General features: G+C 39.4%; 1 protein-coding gene across 1 annotated transcript in view; it reads left to right on the top strand.

Moving 5' to 3' along the window:
- LOC133663002 (uncharacterized) overlaps nucleotides 1–23610 on the top strand; it is a 73997-nt gene that overhangs the window by 21312 nt on the left and 29075 nt on the right. The window contains exons 7-9 of the mRNA XM_062067190.1: nucleotides 2579–2706; nucleotides 5292–6003; nucleotides 21652–21714. Coding sequence (XP_061923174.1) covers nucleotides 2579–2706; nucleotides 5292–6003; nucleotides 21652–21714 — 903 coding nt within the window. The remainder of the gene's footprint in view (nucleotides 1–2578; nucleotides 2707–5291; nucleotides 6004–21651; nucleotides 21715–23610) is intronic.

The following is a 23610-nucleotide window of genomic DNA, read 5'->3' as shown; positions in this document are numbered from 1 at the left end:
TCGGACATCTCTAAAAAATTCCTATTGAAAGCTTTAACTATGAATGTTGAGATCAGGGTTTTTTATGCTGCCGATTCCGATACGTATCTTACATGAGCGAAATTGGCCGATACCGATCACCTGTATTAAATGTGAGTGCTAGTGACAAGTTTAACAACATAACCACGACATTTATACTCTCTTTCCATTCATCCATCCTTCTATTTTCTACCGCTTCTCCCGCAATTTCTGTCCTTGAAAAAGCGGCACTGCCCTCTTAATATTTGCACATTGCATATTTTGTAGATCACTGTCCGTGGGTAAGTCTCGGATATATTCAATTATGTCCACATTGCAGACTTGCTGCCTCCGCTCCAGACAATCGTGTTCGTCTTAGTTAGGTCATCGCAACATCCTGTTTTGGCAGTGCTGTTTCAGTGATCAAAGTCTTTTGATGGCCCAAATTTCGGAAGATACTAGTCAATAGTGCGTAAAAAATAGGCTATATATATTTACATTCATACAGTGTGTTACTTTAATTTGTTTTCACGTAAAAGACCCTCATATGGCGCTATGATCAATTAAATGTAGGGGACACTATGGCTTAGAGATTTTTCCCTGAATACATAAACCTTAAAAAAAAAAAAAGATTTATGATAAACAAAAACATCGATCTATTCACTCTAGTATCGATCATCGATTAGTTCATTCAATTTGTTTCATGTTGGCACATATCGTTATTTTGCCCTACCTCAAATTCAGACTGCACTTTAACGTAGTTTTGTTAAAAATTATATATTTGAATGAATAAATAGGGTCACTGCTTAGCAATAAGGTTTGATGTGTCCCGACCACTGGTGAGAAGCTACGGGTAGTCAAGGAATACGAGGAAATTCACATTTTGAGTTTGTGTTGTGTTTCGTTAGTGTTAAAGGCCTACTGAAACCCACTACTACCGACCACGCAGTCTGATAGTTTATATATCAATGATGAAATCTTAACATTGCAACACATGCCAATACGGCCGGGTTAGATTACTAAAGTGCAATTTTAAATTTCCCGCGAAATATCCTGCTGAAAACGTCTCGGTATAATGACGCCTGCGCGTGACGTCACGGATTGTAGAGGACATTTTGGGACAGCATGGTGGCCAGCTATTAAGTCGTCTGTTTTCATTGCAAAATTACACAGTATTCTGGATATCTGTGTTGGTGAATCTTTTGCAATTTGTTCAATGAACAATGGAGACAGCAAAGAAGAAAGCTGTAGGTGGGAAGCAGTGTATTAGCGGCCGGCTGCAGCAACACAAACACGTAGCCTGTGTTTCATTGTTTACATTCCCGAAAGATGACAGTCAAGCTTTACCATTGGCCTGTGGAGAACTGGGACAACAGAGACTCTTACCAGGAGGACTTTGAGTTGGATACGCAGACGCGGTACCGTGAGTACGTACGCAGCTGCGGCTTCCAAACATTTGATCGCTTGCCCGTACGTGCGTGCCGCTATGTGCATGTCACGTACGTAACTTTGGGGACTTTGGGGGAATATATGTGCTGTATGAACTTTGGGGAGGTGAACGGTACTTTGGGCTGTGGGATTGAGTGTTGTGCGGGTGTTTGAGTTGTATTGGCGGGTTATATGGACGGGAGGGGGGAGGTGCTTGTTATGCGGGATTAATTTGTGGCATGCCATCTAGTCCTTCACTCTCACTTTCCTCATCCACAAATCTTTCATCCTCGCTCAAATTAATGGAGAAATCGTCGCTTTCTCGGTCCGAATCGCTCTCGCTGCTGGTGGCCATGATTGTAAACAATGTGCAGATGTGAGGAGCTCCTCAACCGGTGACGTCACGGGCATATCGTCTGCTACTTCCGGTACAAGCCTCGTTCTCTACTTCCAGACTTCAATTTCAAAGGTTCTTAATTTGTTCATATAGATTGTTTTAATGTAAAGTAGTTTATTTTCTGCAATGGAGGGGTTGATTTTTAACTCAGGGGAGCGGCTCCACACTGTGTATGAACATACACTGTTAGCTGTAAGTCAGAGGAACCAAAATAAATCATCAGCCAGAGGGGATCTGCTTTTACGAATGGCATTGAAAAGGTAATGACCAATCACATACTTTTTCACACAAATTATTCACTGATTAGTGGCTGATCGATCCCTAGTTTTAACCCATTCCAAGCAATTCAGCATCGCAACATTTATTCTTGACAATTTTCCACATTCTAAAAATTCCCACATTATCCTAGAGCTCTTCAGTATTCACCAGCCATTTCTACAGAAAAGTTATTTTCTAGTTTTTAGAAACACCTTCATTCAGAAATGTGATCTGAAACAATGTACACATAAACAATTGGTGTTTACCTTATTTGAAATGCCTTTGTATGACATGTGGACTTTGTAGCTAGAAAAGCAACTAACCCTCAATATATTTCTGTGTGTGTGTGTGTGTGTGTGTGTGTGTGTGTGTGTGTGTGTGTGTGTGTGTGTGTGTGTGTGTGTGTGTGTGTGTGTGTGTGTGTGTGTGTGTGTGTGTGTGTGTGTGTGTGTGTGTGTGTGTGTGTGTGTGTGTGTGTGTGTGTGTGTGTGTTCTCAGTTTCTTCTTTAGGTACAATTGTTGGACCTACGATTTTGTGCATTTGTGTTGTGATGGCCTTGTTGTTTGGTCTCCACTTCGCTGGATTCCTTGGGAAACTGAAGGAAACCGTTCCAAATGCATTAAATGTGAGTAAAACTGTCAAAAGTAATACGAATTAATCCATCATCATTATTAGTTGCATTAAAACTGTACATTTTATAGTTAGGCATGCAGAGTATATTCATGCACACCGTGGCGCTGCACCCCTAAGTTAATAATTGCAACAAATAAACTCTGTTTCTTATAAATAACATTATCACTGGAGGATGAGGCAAATCATGTTACACACCAAGTAACAACAAGCCAGGAGCAGGCATGCTCATTGCTAAGCTAAGCTGTGGGTGTGCATGAATGTATGATTATGTACTATATATATATATATATGTATATATATATAACTGTATATATGTATGTATATATATATATATATATATATATATATATATATATATATATATATATATATATATATATATATATATATATATATATATGTATATATATATAACTGTATATATGTATGTATATATATATATATATATACATACACACACAAACACATACGGTATACTGTAAATGTATACACACACACACGTATACACACTCATCTATATGTACATACACACACATATATACATATAAATATATATACATATAAATATACAGTCGTGGTCAAAAGTTTACATACACTTGTAAAGAACATAATGTCATGGCTTTCTTGAGTTTCCAATAATTTCTACAACTCTTATTTTTTTGTGATGGAGTGACTGGAGCACATACTTGTTGGTCACAAAAAACCTTCATGAAGTTTGGTTCTTTTATGAATTTATTATGGGTCTTCTGAAAATGTGACCAAATCTGCTGGGTCAAAAGTATACATACAGCAATGTTAATATTTGGTTACATGTCCCTTGGCAAGTTTCACTGCAATAAGGCGCTTCTGGTAGCCATCCACAAGCTTCTGGTTGAATTGTTGACAAAATTGGTGCAGTACAGCTGAATTTGTTGGTTTTCTGACATAGACCTGTTTCTTCAGCATAGTCCACATGTTCTCAATGGGGTTTAAGTCAGGACTTTGGGAAGGCTATTCTAAAACCTTAATTGTAGCCTGATTTAGCAATTCCTTTACCACTTTTGACGTGTGTTTGGGGTCATTGTCCTGTTGGAACACCCAACTGCGCTCAAGACCCAACCTCCGGGCTGATGATTCTAGGTTGTCCTGAAGAATTTGGAGGTAATCCTCCTTTTTCATTGTCCCATTTACACTCTGTAAAGCACCAGTTCCATTGGCAGCAAAACAGGCCCAGAGCATAATACTACCACCACCATGCTTGACGGTAGGTATGGTGTTCCTGGGATTAAAGGCCTCACCTTTTCTCCTCCAAACATATTGCTGGGTTTTGTGGCCAAACAGCTAAATTTTTGTTTCATCTGACCACAGAACTTTCCTCCAGAAGGTCTTATCTTTGTCCATGTGATCAGCAGCAAACTTTAGACGAGCCTTAAGGTGTCGCTTCTGGAGCAAGGGCTTCCTTCTTGCATGGTAGCCTCTCAGTCCACGGCGATGCAAAACACGCTTGACTGTGGACACTGACACCTGTGTTCCAGCAGCTTCCAATTCATTGCAGACCTGCTTTTTGGTGGTTGTCGGTTAACTCTTGATCATCCCGACCAATTTTCTCTCAGCAGCAGCTTGCGTTTTCTTCCTGATCGTGGCAGTGACAAAACTGTGCCATACACTTTATACTTACGAAAAATTGTCTGCACAGTTGCTCTTGGGACTTTAAGCTGCTTTGAAATGGCTCCAATTGACTTTCCTGACTTGTTCAAGTCAATAATTCGTTTTTTCAGATCTGTGCTGAGTTCCTTTGACTTTCCCATTGTCGCGTTTGTAACCGAGACCAATGACTGCATCACATGAGCCCTATTTAAATGGGCTCAGAGAAGTCAACAGGTGTCGTCAATCATTATCACTCACATGAAGTTAAGAGGCCGTGCCATGAAGCTAATTTGATTTGATTGTAACTTTTCTACATCACCAAAATTGATAACTTTTGACCCAGCAGATTTGGTCACATTTTCAGTAGACCCATAATAAATTCATAAAAGAACCAAACTTCATGAATGTTTTTTGTGACCAACAAGTATGTGCTCCAATCACTCTATCACAAAAAAAGAATTGTAGAAATTAATGGAAATTCAAGACAGCCATGACATTATGTTCTTCACAAGTGTATGTAAACTTTTGACCATGACTGTATATATAGTATATATACACACACTCTTGTTAAGCTACTTGTGAGATGTATGTTAATAACTGTGTGTAACATGTTTAGCCTCGTCAATTTACTACAATTTACTAAGAAATTGAGTTCATTTTCTGCAATGGAAGGGATTATAATCATTATTAGTTTTAGGGAGCGGCTCCACTTTTTGATGGAGAAACATAATTGGCTGCTAGTCGCTTGTCAGCCGGGAGATTAAAAATAGATCAAGTGTTGGCTAGAGGGGAGCAGCGATTAAAAGGCATTCATCAGCAATGGTGATCACATACTTTTTCACAAAAATGGTCTGATACTGCTTGTTGGGTGATTGATGCCTAGCTAATAATGTTTTGTTCCTAGATAGGCTCTACAGTAAGAACTGATATGAACCTTTTCTCCCACTGTAGAATATCCTGGCCCATGCTAGATGGCGGCCGTTACAGGAAGTCATCCCTGATTTGATCTCCACTTGCTCGGAGACACACAGACAAAAGGACACCTCAGCATTATTTTCTGCCAGCAATACCACAAGCTCAGGGGAAGAGGAGTACGATGAAGACGATGATGAGCGTAAGGTGTACATCGACAGACATGCTGAAAACGCTGTCGGACAAAGTTTATGCCAGGAATATGATGTGTTCAGAACGAACCAATCGACTCAGTCGCAAGATTCTCAGAGTTCCACTATCAGGTCTGACACTAAAGCAGATACGGCTGACTCAGCACTTCAGACTGTTCCTGGGGAAGAAGAGAGCAGAGTTGAACAAGGTGAGTCTAATAAATGGTCTGAGACTGCGATCAAAGTTCAAGCCACGTGTGAGTCAGACGAGGAAATGAAGGAGAACATCTGCGACATCTCCGAGGACGTCGACCTTTTCACCGTCACTCTGGATCCCCTCGCTGTTCGGGAGAAAGACAATCTGAAAAGCACAAACTTAAACCTGTCTGATCAGGAGCTTTTCATGTCCACGCCTACAAAGTGGACTTTGTTGCAAGAAGACCAACCGACTGACTCAGATGATCTGAAACCAATGCAGTTCTCAGATTTAGGTGAGGCTTGCTGTGAGAGCAGCGATGATGATGACGATGAGGAAGAACAGTCTGTGGGATATATCGGACGCTGAAAAATAGCGTGTATGGCTTGAAGTATTACTGTCCAATATCCCAAATATATCGTAGTACCACATAAAAGTGTTTATAATACGATACAATTCTCCATTGTATACAGTATATAAGAGTTTTACAATGCTACTGCTTTGTGATGGAGCAAAATGGAAGCTAAATCAACAAAACCCGGAGAGGAACTGGTGCCAAGAAGTTTTTCCATTAAAAAATTCAGACACTGACCAAACAACAATAATCTACTAAAACATGGTGCCAACAATCCGTTACGACTGACTTGAACTCAAATCTATTCCATCACTCGGAATAGATGTGACAGAGTACTAAGGTTTAGAGATGCGCGGATAGGCAATTATTTAATCCGCAACCGCATCACAAAAGTCGTCATCCACCTGCCATCCACCCGAACTAACATTTTATCAAAACCACCGCCACCCGCCACCCACCCGTTGTTATACATCTAATATAGACGATGCAAGGCATTAGTGAGTTTAGAAAGCTTTTGCCTGTTAAAGAAAGGAGACTGATCCAATGCAGCAGAGACATTCAATGCGTGCCACGCATTAATATCTTTTGGCCACGCATTAGAGGCTAAGAGATATTAATGCGTGATAATATTATTTATCATTATTATAATATTATTGTCATTTCCATTAAGAAAGTGTTGACTATTATTGTTGTTTTTTTTCCCTGGTCTTTAGTATTCCCTTTTTTAGTTTGTCGCGTACCACGTTTGCTGCCGGCGTTGCCATCTTTTTTTTTTCTTCTTCTTCTTCTGTTGTGTTGTGTTGTGGTGTGCTATGTCACGCCAAATTTCTTCCCCCTACAAACCCCACCCCCATTTACTTCCGTGGTCATGTTTCCTCTTACGTTGACAGCGATCGATAGCACTTTGGCTTTGACTGCCCGTCGCTGGAAGGATACTTCGTCTTTGACAGCTGCTGGAATCTGAAGAAATCGATTATTGTTTTTTTTTTTGTACAGGCGCGAAACAGGACAGTCGCGTGCCGGATAAGGACCCCCGGCAACTTTGTGATTTTATTGGACGCAGCCCCGGAAGTAAATGGGGGGGGAAGGTTTTTGTTGGGGGTAAGAAATTTGGCGTGACAGTTGCAGCAGTGCCTGATGAATAATTGCCTGTTTCAAAGAGTGCTGCTCGTTTTTCATATGTGGGTAACAACATTTAACTATGTATGTATATTTCCGAATTGGTTCAACCGCCACCCGCCCGAATCTATTCAAAATCTATTTTTTTCGTCATGCATCCGCCCAACCCGCGGACACAACCGCGGACTCCGCGGTTGTGTCCGCAAACCGCGCATCTCTACTAAGGTTACATCAAAATCACAAAGTGACCAAAAGAAAAACCCAAAGTGCTCCGTATATGACAACAGGTGTCAATTTCAGGTTTTTTTGGTCACAAAAAATGTGTTATACAAAAAGTCTGATTCAGAAAGAATTGTTTGGCATGAAATGTGATTTGTGTTTTTCTATGTCACTCAATTTTTTTACACAAAATTTGATTTACGTTTTTTTTCGCCAAAAATGTGATTAAATTAATTTTTCACAACAAAATTCCTTACACGTTTTTCTCACAAAAAATTATTTACACAATATTTTCACAAAAAATGTGATTTACAATTTTTTTAACAAAAATATTGGATTCACAATTTTCCCCTCCTTTTTTAAAGAAAATAATGGTAGTTCTAAACAAGTGTTGCTTTTATTTGAACAAATAGTAGTATTTTGAAAGGAGACAATGCGAGAACTTACAGGACACATCACATGAAGACACTGAATCTTACTTTTAGCAAAATACTCATTGTGTGAATGCTTCATAGCATTCTACACCAAAATTAATCTATTACACTTCTTCAACTTCTTCTCCAGATTTTGGCGCGCTCTACATTCCACATTTTTCACCCGATTCAAATCGTTCCAACTTCAAACTATTCAGCCTATTTGGGAATCGCGGGTTTTCTCTTGACAAATTCCAAAAATTCCCAGATTTCCCAGAATTTCAGTTTTTCCGGGAAATGTTTCCTATTCAAAAGAGAACCAATATGGATACAGAGCTAATGTTTCAACTTCGATGGATTTAATTGAAATTACAGAAGAAATTACCAATGCAATAGATAGTAAAAAATGTGCGGCAGCAGTGTTTATGGATCTAACTAAAGCATTTGACACAATTAATCACAATATTTTAATGAAAAAACTAGAACGATATGGCATAAGAGGGTTAGTCTTAAACTGGATAAGAAGTTATTTAACGAACAGGAAACAATACATGAAGATAGGAGAACACACATCTACAATGCTAAATACATCCTGTGGTGTATCTCAGGGATCAATACTAGGACCAAAATTATTCAATCTCTATATAAATGACATTTGTAAAGTTACAAAAGATTTAAAGTTAGTATTATTTGCGGATGATACAACTGCGTTTTGTTCAGGAGAGAACACACAGAAGATAATACAAATAATAACAGAAGAAATTAACAAATTAAAAAGATGGTTTGACAAAAACAGACTATCTTTGAATCTCAGTAAAACTAAAATAATGCTATTTGGTAACAGTAGAAGAGAAAGTCTAACACAAATACAAATAGACGGAATAGAAATTGAAAGAGTAAATTAAACCAAATTTGTAGGTATAATGATTGATGATAAATTGAACTGGAAATCTCATGTAAAACTATACAACATAAAGTAGCGAGAAACACGTCAATAATGAATAAAGCAAAACATGTTCTAGACCAAAAATCACTTCATATTCTCTACAGCTCGCTAGTGTTACCATATCTGAGTTATTGTGTAGAAATATGGGGAAATAACTACAAAAGTACACATCATTCACTAACGGTGTTACAAAAAAGATCAGTTAGAATAATGCATAATGTTGGATATAGAGAACATACAAACCCTTCATTTATTGAATCAAAGATACTGAAATTCCACGACATAGTGAATTTGCAAACAGCCAAAATTATACACAAAGCAAACTATAACCTGCTACCCAAGAATATACAACAATTCTTCTCAACAAAAGAGGAGAAAAATGTAATTTAAAACATTTGTATGCACGTACAACACTTAAGACCTTCGGTATATCAGTATGTGGAATTAAATTATGGAATGGATTAAGCAAAGCAATCAAACAATGTACTAATATGATCCACTTCAAGAAACTCTTCAAACTTAAAGTGTTTACAAAGTACAAAGAAGAACCATGATAAAAATTCTGAATTTATTTCATTCTTCCATTCATTTTCAAGATAATATTACTCATCTCACCATATGAAATATAACTTACTTCACCGAGTATTATTTATTTATTTTTATTGTGATTACTTATGGAGTATATTGTGAATAAATTGAGAACAAGAAGTTAAAGTTAAAGTACCAATGATTGTCACACACACACTAGGTGTAGTGAAATTTGTCCTCTGCATTTGACCCATCCCCTTGTTCACCCCCTGGGAGGTGAGGGGAGCAGTGGGCAGCAGCGGGGCCACGCCCGGGAATCATTTTTGGTGATTTAACCCACAATTCCAACCCTTGATGCTGAGTGCCAAGCAGGGAGGTAATGGGTCCCATTTTTATAGTCTTTGGTATGACTCGGCCGGGGTTTGAACTCACAACCTACCCATCTCAGGGCGGACACTCTAACCACTAGGCCACTGAGTAGGTGAACAAAAGTTTTAGCAACTGCTATGTAAAAGAAAAGCGGTAGGATTAAATAAGCTCTGCTTCTTCCTACTCCTTTTCGAACATGTTGAAAAGAGAAACTGGGAATTGTGATGTATCATGTTGTATGTATTCATTTTTCAAATAAACTCAAACTCAACTCAACTCAATGAATTGGCCATTTTTCAAACTTCCACCATATCCACATTTTTCAACCTATTCAAACCAGTTCGCCCTCAACACAGTCCACCATCCTGAAAATTGTAACTACTTATTTTTTCCAAGTTCAAAAAAATTCCAGGATTTTCCAGAATTCCCCATTTTCCAAAGCCCTATTTCCACCCTTTTTTCTGGCGACTACTACTCCCACATTTTTCAACCATTCTACCGTCAAAACATTCCTCTTAATCAGGACAAAAAACGAAGTAGTTTTTTGAACTGGAAAAATCTAATTTTCTTGAAATTCCAGGAATTCCGTAATACGATTTCTCAATTTAACATGTTACTACTTCAACATTTGTTGACCGATTTGAAAAATTCCAAAACCAACCATTTCAACTCATTCAGACCGTTCAAGTTTTTTACCATTTTCAAAAAAGTCCCGCTTTTCCCCAAATTTCCCAAATTTTGGGAAATTCCCATTAAAATGAATGGGACATTCCTCAAAGTTCCACAATCCCCACATTTTCCATCTGATTCAAACTGTTCCAACTTCAAAATATTCAGCCTATTTTGGAATTGTGAGCTCTCCTTCAACAATTCTAAAAAAAAAATCCCGGATTTCAGTTCAACTTCAGCATTGGAGCATTCACACGCAATTCCTCCAGGAATTCCCTCATCGAGTTTGTATTACGGTAAGTTGCTCTTTTCAGAACAAATAGAAATTGCACTTTGTAAAAATGTAAGAGCTTCTTAAATAAGGCAAAACTGCTGTATTGAAAAAAATACTTCTGTAAACAAAAATGGAGTATTGTACGTTGCAGGCATTAAATACTAAAGTCCAACTACCTACATTTTGAGGGGTATGTAAACACATCACAGTAAGGATTTGTGGTAAACTGTGCTGACGAGGTGGTTAGCGCATCAGGCAACAGTCTGAAGGTTGTAGGTTCGCTCCTCTGGCCAGAATCCGTTTTTGGTTTTCGCACAGAATCTTTTTGAAGATTTTCTTCCCTCTCCAGAGCAACATTAGCAACTTCCTCCTGGGGAATCCCGAAACGTTCCCAGGCCAGAGAGGAGATGTAATCCCCCCATCTGGTCATTGGCCTACCACGGGGTCTCCTCCCAGTGGGACGTGCAACGAGGACCTCCCTAGGGAGACGCTCGTGAGGCATCCGCACGAGATGCCCGAACTACCTAAGCTGGCTCCTTTCCAAGCGAAGGAGCAGAGGCTCTACTCCGAGTCTCTCTCGGGTGACTGAACTTCTCACCCTATCTCTAAGGGAGATGCCAGCCACCCTTCTGAGGAAACTCATTTCGGCCGCTTGTATCCGCGATCTTATTCTTTCAGTCATGAACCACACTTCATGACCATAGGTGAGAGTAAGAATGTAGATAGCTCGGTAGACCGAGACCTTTGCCTTCTGGCTCAGCTCTCGTTTCGTCACAACAGTCCGGCAGAGAGACTGCAATACTGCCCCAGCTGCTCCGATTCTCCGGCTGATTTCCTTCTCCATCTTCCCCTCACTCGTGAACAAAACCCCGAGACATTTAAGGCCTACTGAAATGAAATGTGTTTATTTAAACGGGGATAGCAGATCCATTCTATGTGTCATACTTGATCATTTCGCGATATTGCCATATTTTTGCTGAAAGGATTTAGTAGAGAACATCGACGATAAAGTTCGCAACTTTTGATCGCTGATAAAAAAAAGGCTTGCCTGTACCGGAAGTAGCGTGACGTCGCAGGTTGAAGGGCTCCTCACATTTCCCCATTGTTTACAATGCAGCGAGAGCGATTCGGACCGAGAAAGAGACGATTACCCCATTAATTTGAGCGAGAATGAAAGATTTGTGGATGAGGAACGTTAGAGAGAAGGACTAGAGTGCAGAGCAGGACGTATCTTTTTTCGCTCTGACCGTAACTTAGGTACAAGGGTTCATTGGATTCCACACTTTCTCCTTTTTCTATTGTTGATCACGGATTTGTATTTTAAACCACCTCGGATACTATATCCTCTTGAAAATGAGAGTCGAGAACGCGAAATGGACATTCACAGTGACTTTTATCTCCACGACAATACAGCGGTGAAGCTCTTTAGCTATGGAGCTAACGTGATAGCATCGTGCTTAAATGCAGATAGAAACAAAAGAAATAAACCCCTGACTGGAAGGATAGACAGAAAATCAACAATACTATTAAACCATGGACATGTAACTACACCAGACCCGGCCCTTTGTACGTCCCTGTCCGGCCCGCGTGAGGCCAATTATAAATTACAAAATAAATTTAAAAAAGCATCTATTTCGAGTGTGCAATACAGCGGTGCTGCTTTTGTTTTGAAAAGCGTTATTTGTATTACTTCCGTGTGGACGTATGCTCGTGCGTGCAGCGGCAATCTCAAATTACAAAATAAATTTAAAAAAACATATTTGTCGTGCGTGCAATACAACTGTGCTGCTTTTATTTTGAAAAGTGTTATATGTGCGTATGTCCTGTGAGGGAAGGCGCACTGCGACAAGTGATGCCCGGTTATCCCCGAGACGCTAAAAAGAGAAAAGTTGATGACGAATGGCGTGTTTTCAACAAGACATGGACTGCCAAGTAAAGGTAAAGCCGTGTGCTTATTTGTGGTACACACGTTGCTGTGTTTAAAGAATATAGTGTAACGACCTGCTGAAGTAGATGTTGTCTTCTTGAGTTGCGTAAATGAGGAGTGAGGAGACGTGCGTGTGGAAGGAACGAGATATGTTGAGCTGTGTTAGTATAGCTTGCTCAATAAAAGTTTAAAAAGAGCGTCAGACTTCGTGTGCACTTCTTCTGGACGCTACAATTGGTGTCAGAAGTAAAACTTTGTGCATACTGCACTGTTTGTTTGCTACGTCATCGGGCCACGTGGCACGTACCTCACGTACGTGAGGAGCTCGCCGCAAAGAAAGAGAGAGACACAGAGAGAGAGAGAGAGAGAGAGAGAGCGTTTACAGGTGCAGCCACGCTGCTTGCCACGGGGGGAATTCCGCCCTCAATGAAGACTCCCAGGTTTGATGGCAAGGCGAACTGGGAGGCATTTCATCCCACTTTTGACATCAATTGTAGCGTCCAGAAGAAGTGCACACCAAGTCTGATGCTCTTTTTAAACTTTTATTGAGCATGCTATACTAACACAGCTGAACTTATCTCGTTCTTTCCAAAAGGAAAACCAATCCTCACTCCTCATTTCCGCAACAGCAACGCTTCCTCCTTCTTCGCCAATCACCTTACAGGCGTGCTACGTTCACAACGTTTTCTTATCTGGTTAAATAAAGGTTCTACAACAAAGGGGATGCAGGATAAAGTGACAGAAATTGAAATTTTTGTATCGTAATATACATCAGGAAGTGTTGTGTAAGAAAGTGTTAAAAATAAAACCATCAAAAGCCATCTGCTTTTGTATAAAGATAAGTTAGGTTAAATGAAAATATTATTATTATTATTATCTATCTTACGGTATATCAAAAATAATTTGAGCAAAATTTAATTGCCCATCCCTGAACTACACGGTTAATGCTTTCCAGCCTGTCGAAGCTTAACAATGCTGTTGCTAACGACGCCATTGAAGCTAACTTAGCTACGGGACCTTGACAGAGCTATGCTAAAAACATTAGCTATCCACCTACTCCAGCCAGCCCTCATCTGCTCATCAACACCCATGCTCACCTGCGTTCCAGCGATCGACGGAGCAACGAAGGACTTCACCCGATCATAGATGCGGTCGGCGGCCCGGAGACGGAGGAAGTCAAGGTGAGGTCGGCGGCTAGCGCGTCTGCTATCCATCTCAAAGTCCTCCTGGTTGTGTTGCTGTAGTCCGCCGCTAATACACCGATCCCACCTACAGCTTTCTTCTTTGCAGTCTTCATAGTTCATTAAACAAATTGCAAAATATTCACCAACACAGATGTCCAGAATACTGTGGAATTATGTGCTGAAAACAGAGCTTTTTGTATTGGATCCAATGGGGTCCGAATACTTCCGTTCTCTCCGTGACGTCACGCGCAAACGTCATCATACCGAGACGTTTTCAACCGGAAGTTTCGCGGGAAATTTAAAATTGCACTTTATAAGTTAACCCGGCCGTATTGGCATGTGTTGCAATGTTAAGATTTCATCATTGATATATAAACTATCAGACTGCGTGGTCGGTAGTAGTGGGTTTCAGTAGGCCTTTAAACTCCTCCACCTGGGAAAGAGTCTCGTTCTCTACCTGGACTGTACAAACCATCGGTTTCTTGATGAGAACCATGGCCTCAGATTTGGAGATGCTGATCCTCATTCCAGCCGCTGAACACTCGGCTTCGAACCGATCCAGTGAGAGCTGAAGGTCACGAACCGAAGGTGCCATCAGGACCACATCATCTGCAAACAGCAGTGACACAACCTTTAGCCCACCGAGACGTATACCCTCTCCGCCATGGTCACGACTCTGCCTAGAAATCCTATCCATGAAAATCACAAACAGGATAGGTGACAGAGCGCAACCCCCACTGGAAATGGATCCGATTTACATCCAAGCACCCGGACACAACTCTCGCTTTGGTTGTACAGAGATTGGATGGCCCTCAGCAGGGCTCCCTTCACCCCATCAGCACCTCCCACAGGATCTCCCGGGGTACCCGGTCATACGCCTTCTCCAAATCCACAAAGCACATGTAGACTGGATAGGCATACTCCCAGGCTTTGTCCAGGATTCCAGCAAGAGTAAAGAGCTGGTCAGTTGTTCCACGACCAGGACTGGTCGAAGGTGAGCCACGTAAATAAGACCGCCCACTAAACGGCGTATCCGGAAGCGACTGTCAGAAAGCGGCTTGAAGATGATCTGTAAAACATAATCTATGCAACATTTTGACCAAATTACATTACATGTTATGTACACCACAGGGAAGTGTTTTCAATTTAGAAAAAAAAAATGATAGTAATAATATGACCCTTTTAATGCGCCCTATAATCCGGTGCGCCTTTTATATGAAAAAAGATCGAAAATAGACCATTGGTCGGCAGTGCGACTTATAATTTGGTGCGCCCTATGGTCCAGAAAATATGGTACACAGTAAATACAATGACCAACAACTATGTAAAATCTATATACACTCACACATTTCCACCAATAATATACTAAATGCAAAGAATTGTATTTTCATTAGTATTTATGTACCACATTTAGTTTTGCTGTTAACATTGATCATAGTATTAGCTACTGGTGTTTATCGAGAGCGATATATTTTTCTAAGACATCGGTCTTAAAAGTGTTTTTTTAAGTGTGAATTGAACTGGAACATTTGAAGGTATTATCCCGGCTGTTCCACAGATGAAACCCCCTGGAAGAAACGCGTCTACTTTTTAAACGAGTTCTCAGGTTTGCTTTCTGAAAGACAGATGAACCTCTGATGTCGCACGGACTCTCCCTGGGTTTGAACCTCTCCTGTCGACACAGAGGCAGCATGCGGTTATGAGCTTTGTACGTCACAATAGCAGTGTTGAGGTCAACAAGATCACGTCGTTTTAATGTTTTTAATTTAATAAAAAGAGCATTGGTATGACCATAATAATCAGCATAATTTACAATTCTAATGGCTTTCTTTTGAGGTAAGACAATTGAGTTGATGTATGATTTATAATTATTACCCCAGATTTCAACACATTAAGATATGGAAGTACAAAGTATTTACCATGTTAAGAGCATCTTGATTTAGAGTTTTTAATTTTATATAACATATCAATCATTTTTGCAATCTTTGTCTTGAGTATGAGCAGTTTCCAATGTAGTTTGTTGTCTATATAGATTCCCCAAAATTTAGTTCAATATACCCTTTTTATTTCCATATCATCATTTTTTATGTGACATGGTATGGTAACTTTCTTATTTCCAAAATGTATACATTTTGGAAAAAAATGTGAATGTGTGGTCCACAAGCCAAATTTGGCCCATAGTGTCATTTCGTTTGGCCCGCCAAATAGTGGCCAGCTAATTTAAAGGGGCTGTTTGCAACATTTACACAGATTGCTGCAGGACGCTAACTTTCCAATGTATTTTACGTCATGTAACCCGCATTCTTACTGCTTCTAAGACGTAATTACGTACGTATATAACACGTGCACACGCATTAGCTTTTGGTGTTGTTAGCTAATGATAGCAATTTGGATAACAAATGATGTGTATTTCTGGTCTTGTCATCCTCGTCCGGACAGAAGGGTTTACTTTACTGAACCAAAAGTTGCTTTATTACAAGCAAGCGTCATTATACAGGACTGCAGTTCCTGGAGGAGGTCAGGTCAAGAAAATGAAGCACTCCTAACTTGGAGAAGTCAAACCATCAGTTTTATATTCCTCCTGCCTCTCTCTCTCTCTCTCTGTGTGTGTGTGTGTGTGTGTGTGTGTGTGTGTGTGTGTGTGTGTGTGTGTGTGTGTGTGTGTGTGTGTGTGTGTGTGTGTGTGTGTGTGTGTGTGTGTGTGTGTGTGTGTGTGTGTGTGTGTGCGTGCGTGCGTGTGTGTGCTAAGTCAGGAGAGCACATCCTGACCATAAAAGGAGATGTTTGTCTGTAAGTGTCTGGGAAACAACTGCTTTAAGTCATAACTTAAATGTTGGCATTGAGCTAGACAGGTAGTCTCTTCTGAAGGATAGGGCTATCACTTTTGCATTCCGAAGTCTCAATTAGGGCCTATTTCCTTTGAGAAGTGATCCAATCCACCTGCGAATATCAAACTAAAGGGCCTTATCTTATTACGTGCTCAAATTGAAATACCACTATTTAATTGAACTTGGTGGTTTGCTTATATAATATAAATATATATATATAAATATATATATATTATATATATAATATAAAAATTCACCATTTGCAAAACATAATATGAGTTAATTAATTTACTTCACAAGCATTAGCTGTCAATGAATGTATATTTTATCATAACAACAACATGACTGCAAATTGTTCGTTGGTTCTGTTGGACTGCTTTTGTATGTGTGCACGCGCTCCATGTGTTGACGGGACCGGGTGTGTGACCGCGGTAAACACATCATTTCATTCGGGCCGGTAAAATGTTTTATTACATAAACTTAGTAACTGTGCAAAATATAAAGGATTGTAAACAAATTCTGTTAAACCACTTATGGTGACATAAACTAGCCGGTGGTGTTATATTTTGTACTTTGAAAAATGTAACTGTGAGGAAGTTGCAAACAGCACACTTATATTGACCTTCTTCAAGCTGTACAATCATTGATGGCATGTCCGCAAGGCTACACTGTAAAATCGCAAGATTTTACTATAAAAACTTGGCCACTCAGTCGCCAGACATTTACTGTAAAAGCATGAGTGGTGCCCTTTTCTATTTATAGTAATGCACTGTAAAAAGAGGAAATGTAGATTTTTGCAGAAAAAAAATAGCAACTCAGTCACCAGAATTCTGCGGTAAAAATAACCGTGGTACTGTTTTACAATTTATTGTAAGAAGTAAAAGACTATTCATTTTCTTAATTTAAATGACAGGACAACTGAGATCAGCATTTTTGTTGAGCATTATCTCTTTCCTGGCCTGAACAGTGCCCTTGGTCTACTGTACTCCTACTGCCACCCTTATGCAAAAAGTATTGGTGTTTTTATTAATAACTCTTTTGAACTTGACAAGCAAATAAGCTCAGTGGTAAAAACTGCCTTCTTCCAGCTTAGATTACTTCAGAAGGTCAAATCTTACATACATAAGCCAGTTAGAAATAGTCGTGCATGCACTAATAACATCCTGCTTGGACGACTGTAATTTCCTTTACGTTGGCATTATTCTGTCTTCAACTCGCCGCTAACAACTGGTCCAAAACGCAGCTGCACGCCTGCTCTCAGGATCGAGGAAACATCACTGCTGTACTGGTTTCTCTCCAGTGGCTGCCTGTTGTTTTTTGGAAATCAGTTCAAGATTTTATTATTTGTTTTTAAATCTCTCCATGTACAAACCCTGTTTCCATATGAGTTGGGAAATTGTGTTAGATGTAAACGGAATACAATGATTTGCAAATCCTTTCCAACCCATATTCAATTGAATGCACTACAAAGACAACATATTTGATGTTCAAACTCATAAACTTTATTTTTTTTTTGCAAATAATAATTAACTTAGAATTTCATGGCTGCAATACGTGCCAAAGTAGTTGGGAAAGGGCATGTTCACCACTGTGTTACGTGGCCTTTCCTTTTAACAACACTCAGTAAACGTTTGGGAACTGAGGAGACACATTTTTTAAGCTTCTCAGGTGGAATTCTTTCCCATTCTTGCTTGATGTACAGCTTAAGTTGTTCAACAGTCCGGGGGTCTCCGTTGTGGTATTTTAGGCTTCATAATGCGCCACACATTTTCAATGGGAGACAGGTCTGGACTACAGGCAGGCCAGTCTAGTACCCGCACTCTTTTACTATGAAGCCACGTTGATGTAACACGTGGCTTGGCATTGTCTTGCTGAAATAAGCAGGGGCGTCCATGGTAACATTGCTTGGATGGCAACATTTGTTGCTCCAAAACCTGTATGTACCTTTCAGCATTAATGGCGCCTTCACAGATGTGTAAGTTACCCATGTCTTGGGCACTAATACACCCCCATACCATCACAGATGCTGGCTTTTCAACTTTGCGCCTATAACAATCCGGATGGTTAATTTCCTCTTTGGTCCGGAGGACACGACGTCCACAGTTTCCAAAAACAATTTGAAATGTGGACTCGTCAGACCACAGAACACTTTTCCACTTTGCATCAGTCCATCTTAGATGAGCTTAGGCCCAGCGAAGCCGACTGCGTTTCTGGGTGTTGTTGATAAACGGTTTTCGCCTTGCATAGGAGAGTTTTAACTTGCACTTACAGATGTAGCGACCAACTGTAGTTACTGACAGTGGGTTTCTGAAGTGTTCCTGAGTCCATGTGGTGATATCCTTTACACACCGATGTCGCTTGTTGATGCAGTACAGCCTGAGGGATCGAAGGTCACGGGCTTAGCTGCTTACATGCAGTGACTTCTCCAGATTCTCTGAACCCTTTGATGATATTACGGACCGTAGATAGTGAAACCCCTAAATTCCTTGCAATAGCTGGTTGAGAAAGGTTTTTCTTAAACTGTTCAACAATTTGCTCACGCATTTGTTGACAAAGTGGTGACCCTCGCCCCATCCTTGTTTGTGAATGACTGAGCATTTCATGGAATCTACTTTTATACCTAATCATGGCACCCACCTGTTCCCAATTTGCCTGTTCACCTGTGGGATGTTCCAAATAAGTGTTTGATTAGCATTCCTCAACTTTATCAGTATTTATTGCCACCTTTCACAACTTCTTTGTCACGTGTTGCTGGCATCAAATTCTAAAGTTAATGATTATTTGCAAAAAAAAAATGTTTATTAGTTTGAACATCAAATATGTTGTCTTTGTAGCATATTCAATTGAATATGGGTTGAAAAGGATTTGCAAATCATTGTATTCCGTTTATATTTACATCTAACACAATTTCCCCACTCATATGGAAACGGGGTTTGTATATCTGACCAACCTTCTCTGCACACCCCGACGATGATAGCTTGGAAAGTAGCCGTGAGACGATCAAACATGACTTTTAACACCATCACCTGGTACATATTGGTGTGTTTCCGACATTTTCACACTGGTAAGTTTGAATCGAAGCATCTTTTATTCTGTTGCATTTAGAAGGATGTTAGCGTTAGCTAACTTGAGCTAAGCTTGCTGCGGGTTACGAACAATGTACGGTATTTGGGGAAAAAAGCAATACCTCTACTCATATACCAATAACTGCAAAGACTTTAAATATTACCCACATTAATGCACAGTGTATTTCAGACTTGAAATATATTTAGTTTGAAACAAATTTCTCCGGGAGACACCAAACAGTGACAAGTCATGTTGACTCTCCTCTGAAAGGACGACCATCTTCTCTTTCTGATGTAAAATTCCGAGGTCCCGCACACACCCAAGGTTGACTTGTTCGTGAGCCTTCCCAAATGTTTGGCTTGCATAAAAACAAACTCGGTTGATGACCGAATTATAGGACAAGTTCAGCAGCATGCTCAAATCTCATCTATTGGACATGCTCATATGGATCAGTTCCACCAATTTTACTTATTTTTTAAGGTGGCAAGCCTTTGGAACAAGGTCCAGTTTGTTCATTGATTTTTTTCTTTCGTACGATCCATTTTAATCCAGTTTGTTGGTCTCTCTCACAATACCGCTGGTTAAATACATCCATGTAAACAACAACTTTGTCCAGCAACAATGGCTACCCAGCCCCCACAATACATTGCGGAGTCACGTGCCCTTAGACTCAAAATCCTGTCACCAGTCGTGTTTCTGCAATGAAATGTATTTTACCTAAGGCAGCAACAAAATACTATTTATTTATGCGGATTGTATGAAGGCCATCACCTTCCCAAGGAAATTATGATCGAAAGTCCATTTAAATTCAAAATTGTATTACTAATTCTTTTTATTCTGTAATATAGATCACCTTTAACCTCTTAAGGCCCAAGCTGTTTGTTTACATGCTTTTTTTATTTCTCTTTGCTATTTGGGCTTATTGTACCCTAATTAGAATAAAAACTAAAAATCATCACAAACGTGTACTTCATGTGTAGTGAAATGCTAATTTTTATTTTTACACTTTTTTCCAAATTCCATTGTATGTTATACTCTTCTGACACCACCAGATAGCAGTATAAGTGTCCACATAAGTGGCATAAGACCCCAATTCAGTAGTGTACACAATTTTGGAAATAAGAGTTAAAAGGTGCTGTCCACGCATGTGGCCACTAAGGCATTTTAAGTAAGAATCTGTGCTATGCTGTTTTACCATTCTTAAGTATTATCTGTGACTTCAACATTTTTTAACTTTATTCCTTCTAATATATTTTTTTTATTGTATTGGAATTTTATCTTTACTTTTTTTGGTATATCTGAAGTTTATTTGAATCTTTAGGAATTGTTATTGCATATTGAATTGTAAATTGCTTGCTAATTGCGCTGTATAATTGTATTAATGTAAGTTTGTATTTTCTTTCAAACCCCAGGAATTTAGCAACAGCTACTGCAGCGTCTGTAAATAAAGTAAAGTAAATAAACAGAAACATAAACAAGATATTTTGTCCCGGTGTTTTTTCTCCTTACCACTTCCTCGTTGGGTTGCAAGATCACGTGATATCAACTTGCTGCCTTTACGACTCGATAGAGAAAATTGGACCTTTTACAAATAGACTATAGCTATAATATTACACCTACACATTGTACAGTGAGATACTTGTGTCTCACTGTACGCTAATAATAATCAGTCACTGCTGACTGGGTGGGTTGGTGAAACGTGTTTGTTGTTTTAAACCTGCCTATTCAATTCGGCTTCTTTAAATTGGAATTTACTTTTATGCATTTAAACGCAGCACTTTCAGGACAACCCCAAACCTGTGCGGGATCGTTCCAGGTGTCGTACTTGTGGATAAGACCAGAGAGTAAAATGTCATCTAATGAAGGTAAATGTAATACACTTTAACGTTTGATTGAATGACTTTGACCCTGACAAAGTTACACTTTTGCGTGTTGTTAAATTCTACCCAGTCTAGAAATGAAAACACTGACGGAACTGCGGTCTGTTTGAGTTTTCATGTGATTATTTCAATTCATGTACATAACAAATGTAATTAATGAACAAACCAGAACAAACTCGCGCCTCTTGGAATTTGTCGTTTCAGCGAGGATGTTGAGTGACTGAAATCCGCACAGGGAAGTTGGCGGACATGATTATTATCCTTGGGATGATGACGTCACTTCTTCACGTTCTCACAGGTCTGTTTGTTATGTTACATTTACATGCACTACACAGACGAAACAGCTGTGTTTGTATTATGACAAACTCACAGAAAATACAATATTTCACTCAAAAATATTTCAAAGTGTAATATTTGATGTAAAGTAATTGGAGCCTTAAAGGAGCCATATGTAAGAATCTGGCCAGAAATGGTACTACAATCACGGTCATGATGATGTAGTCCCCTCCCCCTCTCCCTGACTGAGGTTGCCAGATATGCAGCCGAATCCAGCTTGATCTACTGGGCTACTCCAAGGAACTTCAAATTTCCACTGCCTCTTACTGGGGGTTGATGTACTGGAACCATAATAGCTGAATAGACAAGCGTTTTGTCAATAACAAATCTCTAACCAACACATTTTACACAGAAATTAGGCTATTTTCAGGAAGAAGTATGTCATGTCTGTGTACAATGTCACAACAAATGGCAAACATATGGTAATTGTCAGTACTATCAGAAAATAAAGACTAAAACCAACTACAACCAACGCTAGAAATGGTTATGCTGGTGAAAATAAGTAGAGCATGCTTAGCAGCCTAATGTACGCCCAAAACTAAAGAGGAGACATTTTACCAAAGTATGCCTATAGGCTACTGTTTCAAACATTTCAGATTGCCATATAACTTGGTACATGTAGTCCACAATATGCAACATACTTGCCAACCCTCCCGAATTTTCCGGGGGACTCCCGAATTTCAGTGCCTCTCCCGAAAATCTCCCGGGACAACCATTCTCCCGAATTTCTCCCGATTTCCAGCCGGACTTAAGGTACGCCCCCTCCAGGTCCGTGCGGACCTGAGTGAGGACAGCCTGTCGTCACGTCCGCTTGGCCAACCAAAAAGTAACCACAGAACACTATACCGTATAGTGTTCTGTGGTTACTTTTTGGTTGGCCAACGGTTTACGTTGTATTGCGCACCCTGACGGCAAGTGTGGGAGTCATTTTTATTTTTTATTTTTTCAAAACCTTTATTTATAACATTCTACATTTACATACAATCAAAAAATAAATAAATAATCAAAACAAGTACAGAAACAGTACAAAACAGCGCCAGGGGGTTTGTAAACTCAATAAAGCAACTAAAGAAGAATGCAAAAAAATATATATATATATATATATATATATATATATATATACACTACCGTTCAAAAGTTTGGGGTCACATTGTAATGTCCTTATTTTTGAAGGAAAAGCACTGTACTTTTCAATGAAGATAACTTTAAACTAGTCTTAACTTTAAAGAAATACACTCTATACATTGCTAATGTGGTAAATGACTATTCTAGCTGCAAATGTCTGGTTTTTGGTGCAATATCTACATAGGTGTATAGAGGCCCATTTCCAGCAACTATCACTCCAGTGTTCTAATGGTACAATGTGTTTGCTCATTGGCTCAGAAGGCTAATTGATGATTAGAAAACCCTTGTGCAATCATGTTCACACATCTGAAAACAGTTTAGCTCGTTACAGAAGCTACAAAACTGACCTTCCTTTGAGCAGATTGAGTTTCTGGAGCATCACATTTGTGGGGTCAATTAAACGCTCAAAATGGCCAGAAAAAATAACTTTCATCTGAAACTCGACAGTCTATTTTTGTTCTTAGAAATGAAGGCTATTGGGTGACCCCAAACTTTTGAACGGTAGTGTATATATATATATATATATATATATATATATATATATATATATATATATATATATATATATATATATATATATATATATATATATATATATATATTAGGGCTGCAACTAACGATTAATTTGATAATCGATTAATCTGTCGATTACTACTTCGATTAATAATCGGATTAATAATCTCCTCTCTGAGCTGCCACCTTACCGTGGTAGAGGAGTTTGCGTGTTCCAATG

The sequence above is a fragment of the Entelurus aequoreus genome, linkage group LG13 (genome assembly GCF_033978785.1).
Source record: "Entelurus aequoreus isolate RoL-2023_Sb linkage group LG13, RoL_Eaeq_v1.1, whole genome shotgun sequence".
NCBI classification, from domain to species: Eukaryota; Metazoa; Chordata; class Actinopteri; order Syngnathiformes; family Syngnathidae; genus Entelurus; species Entelurus aequoreus.
Note: the sequence above shows the minus strand (reverse complement) of the source record. Positions and strands in the feature narration are given on the sequence as shown.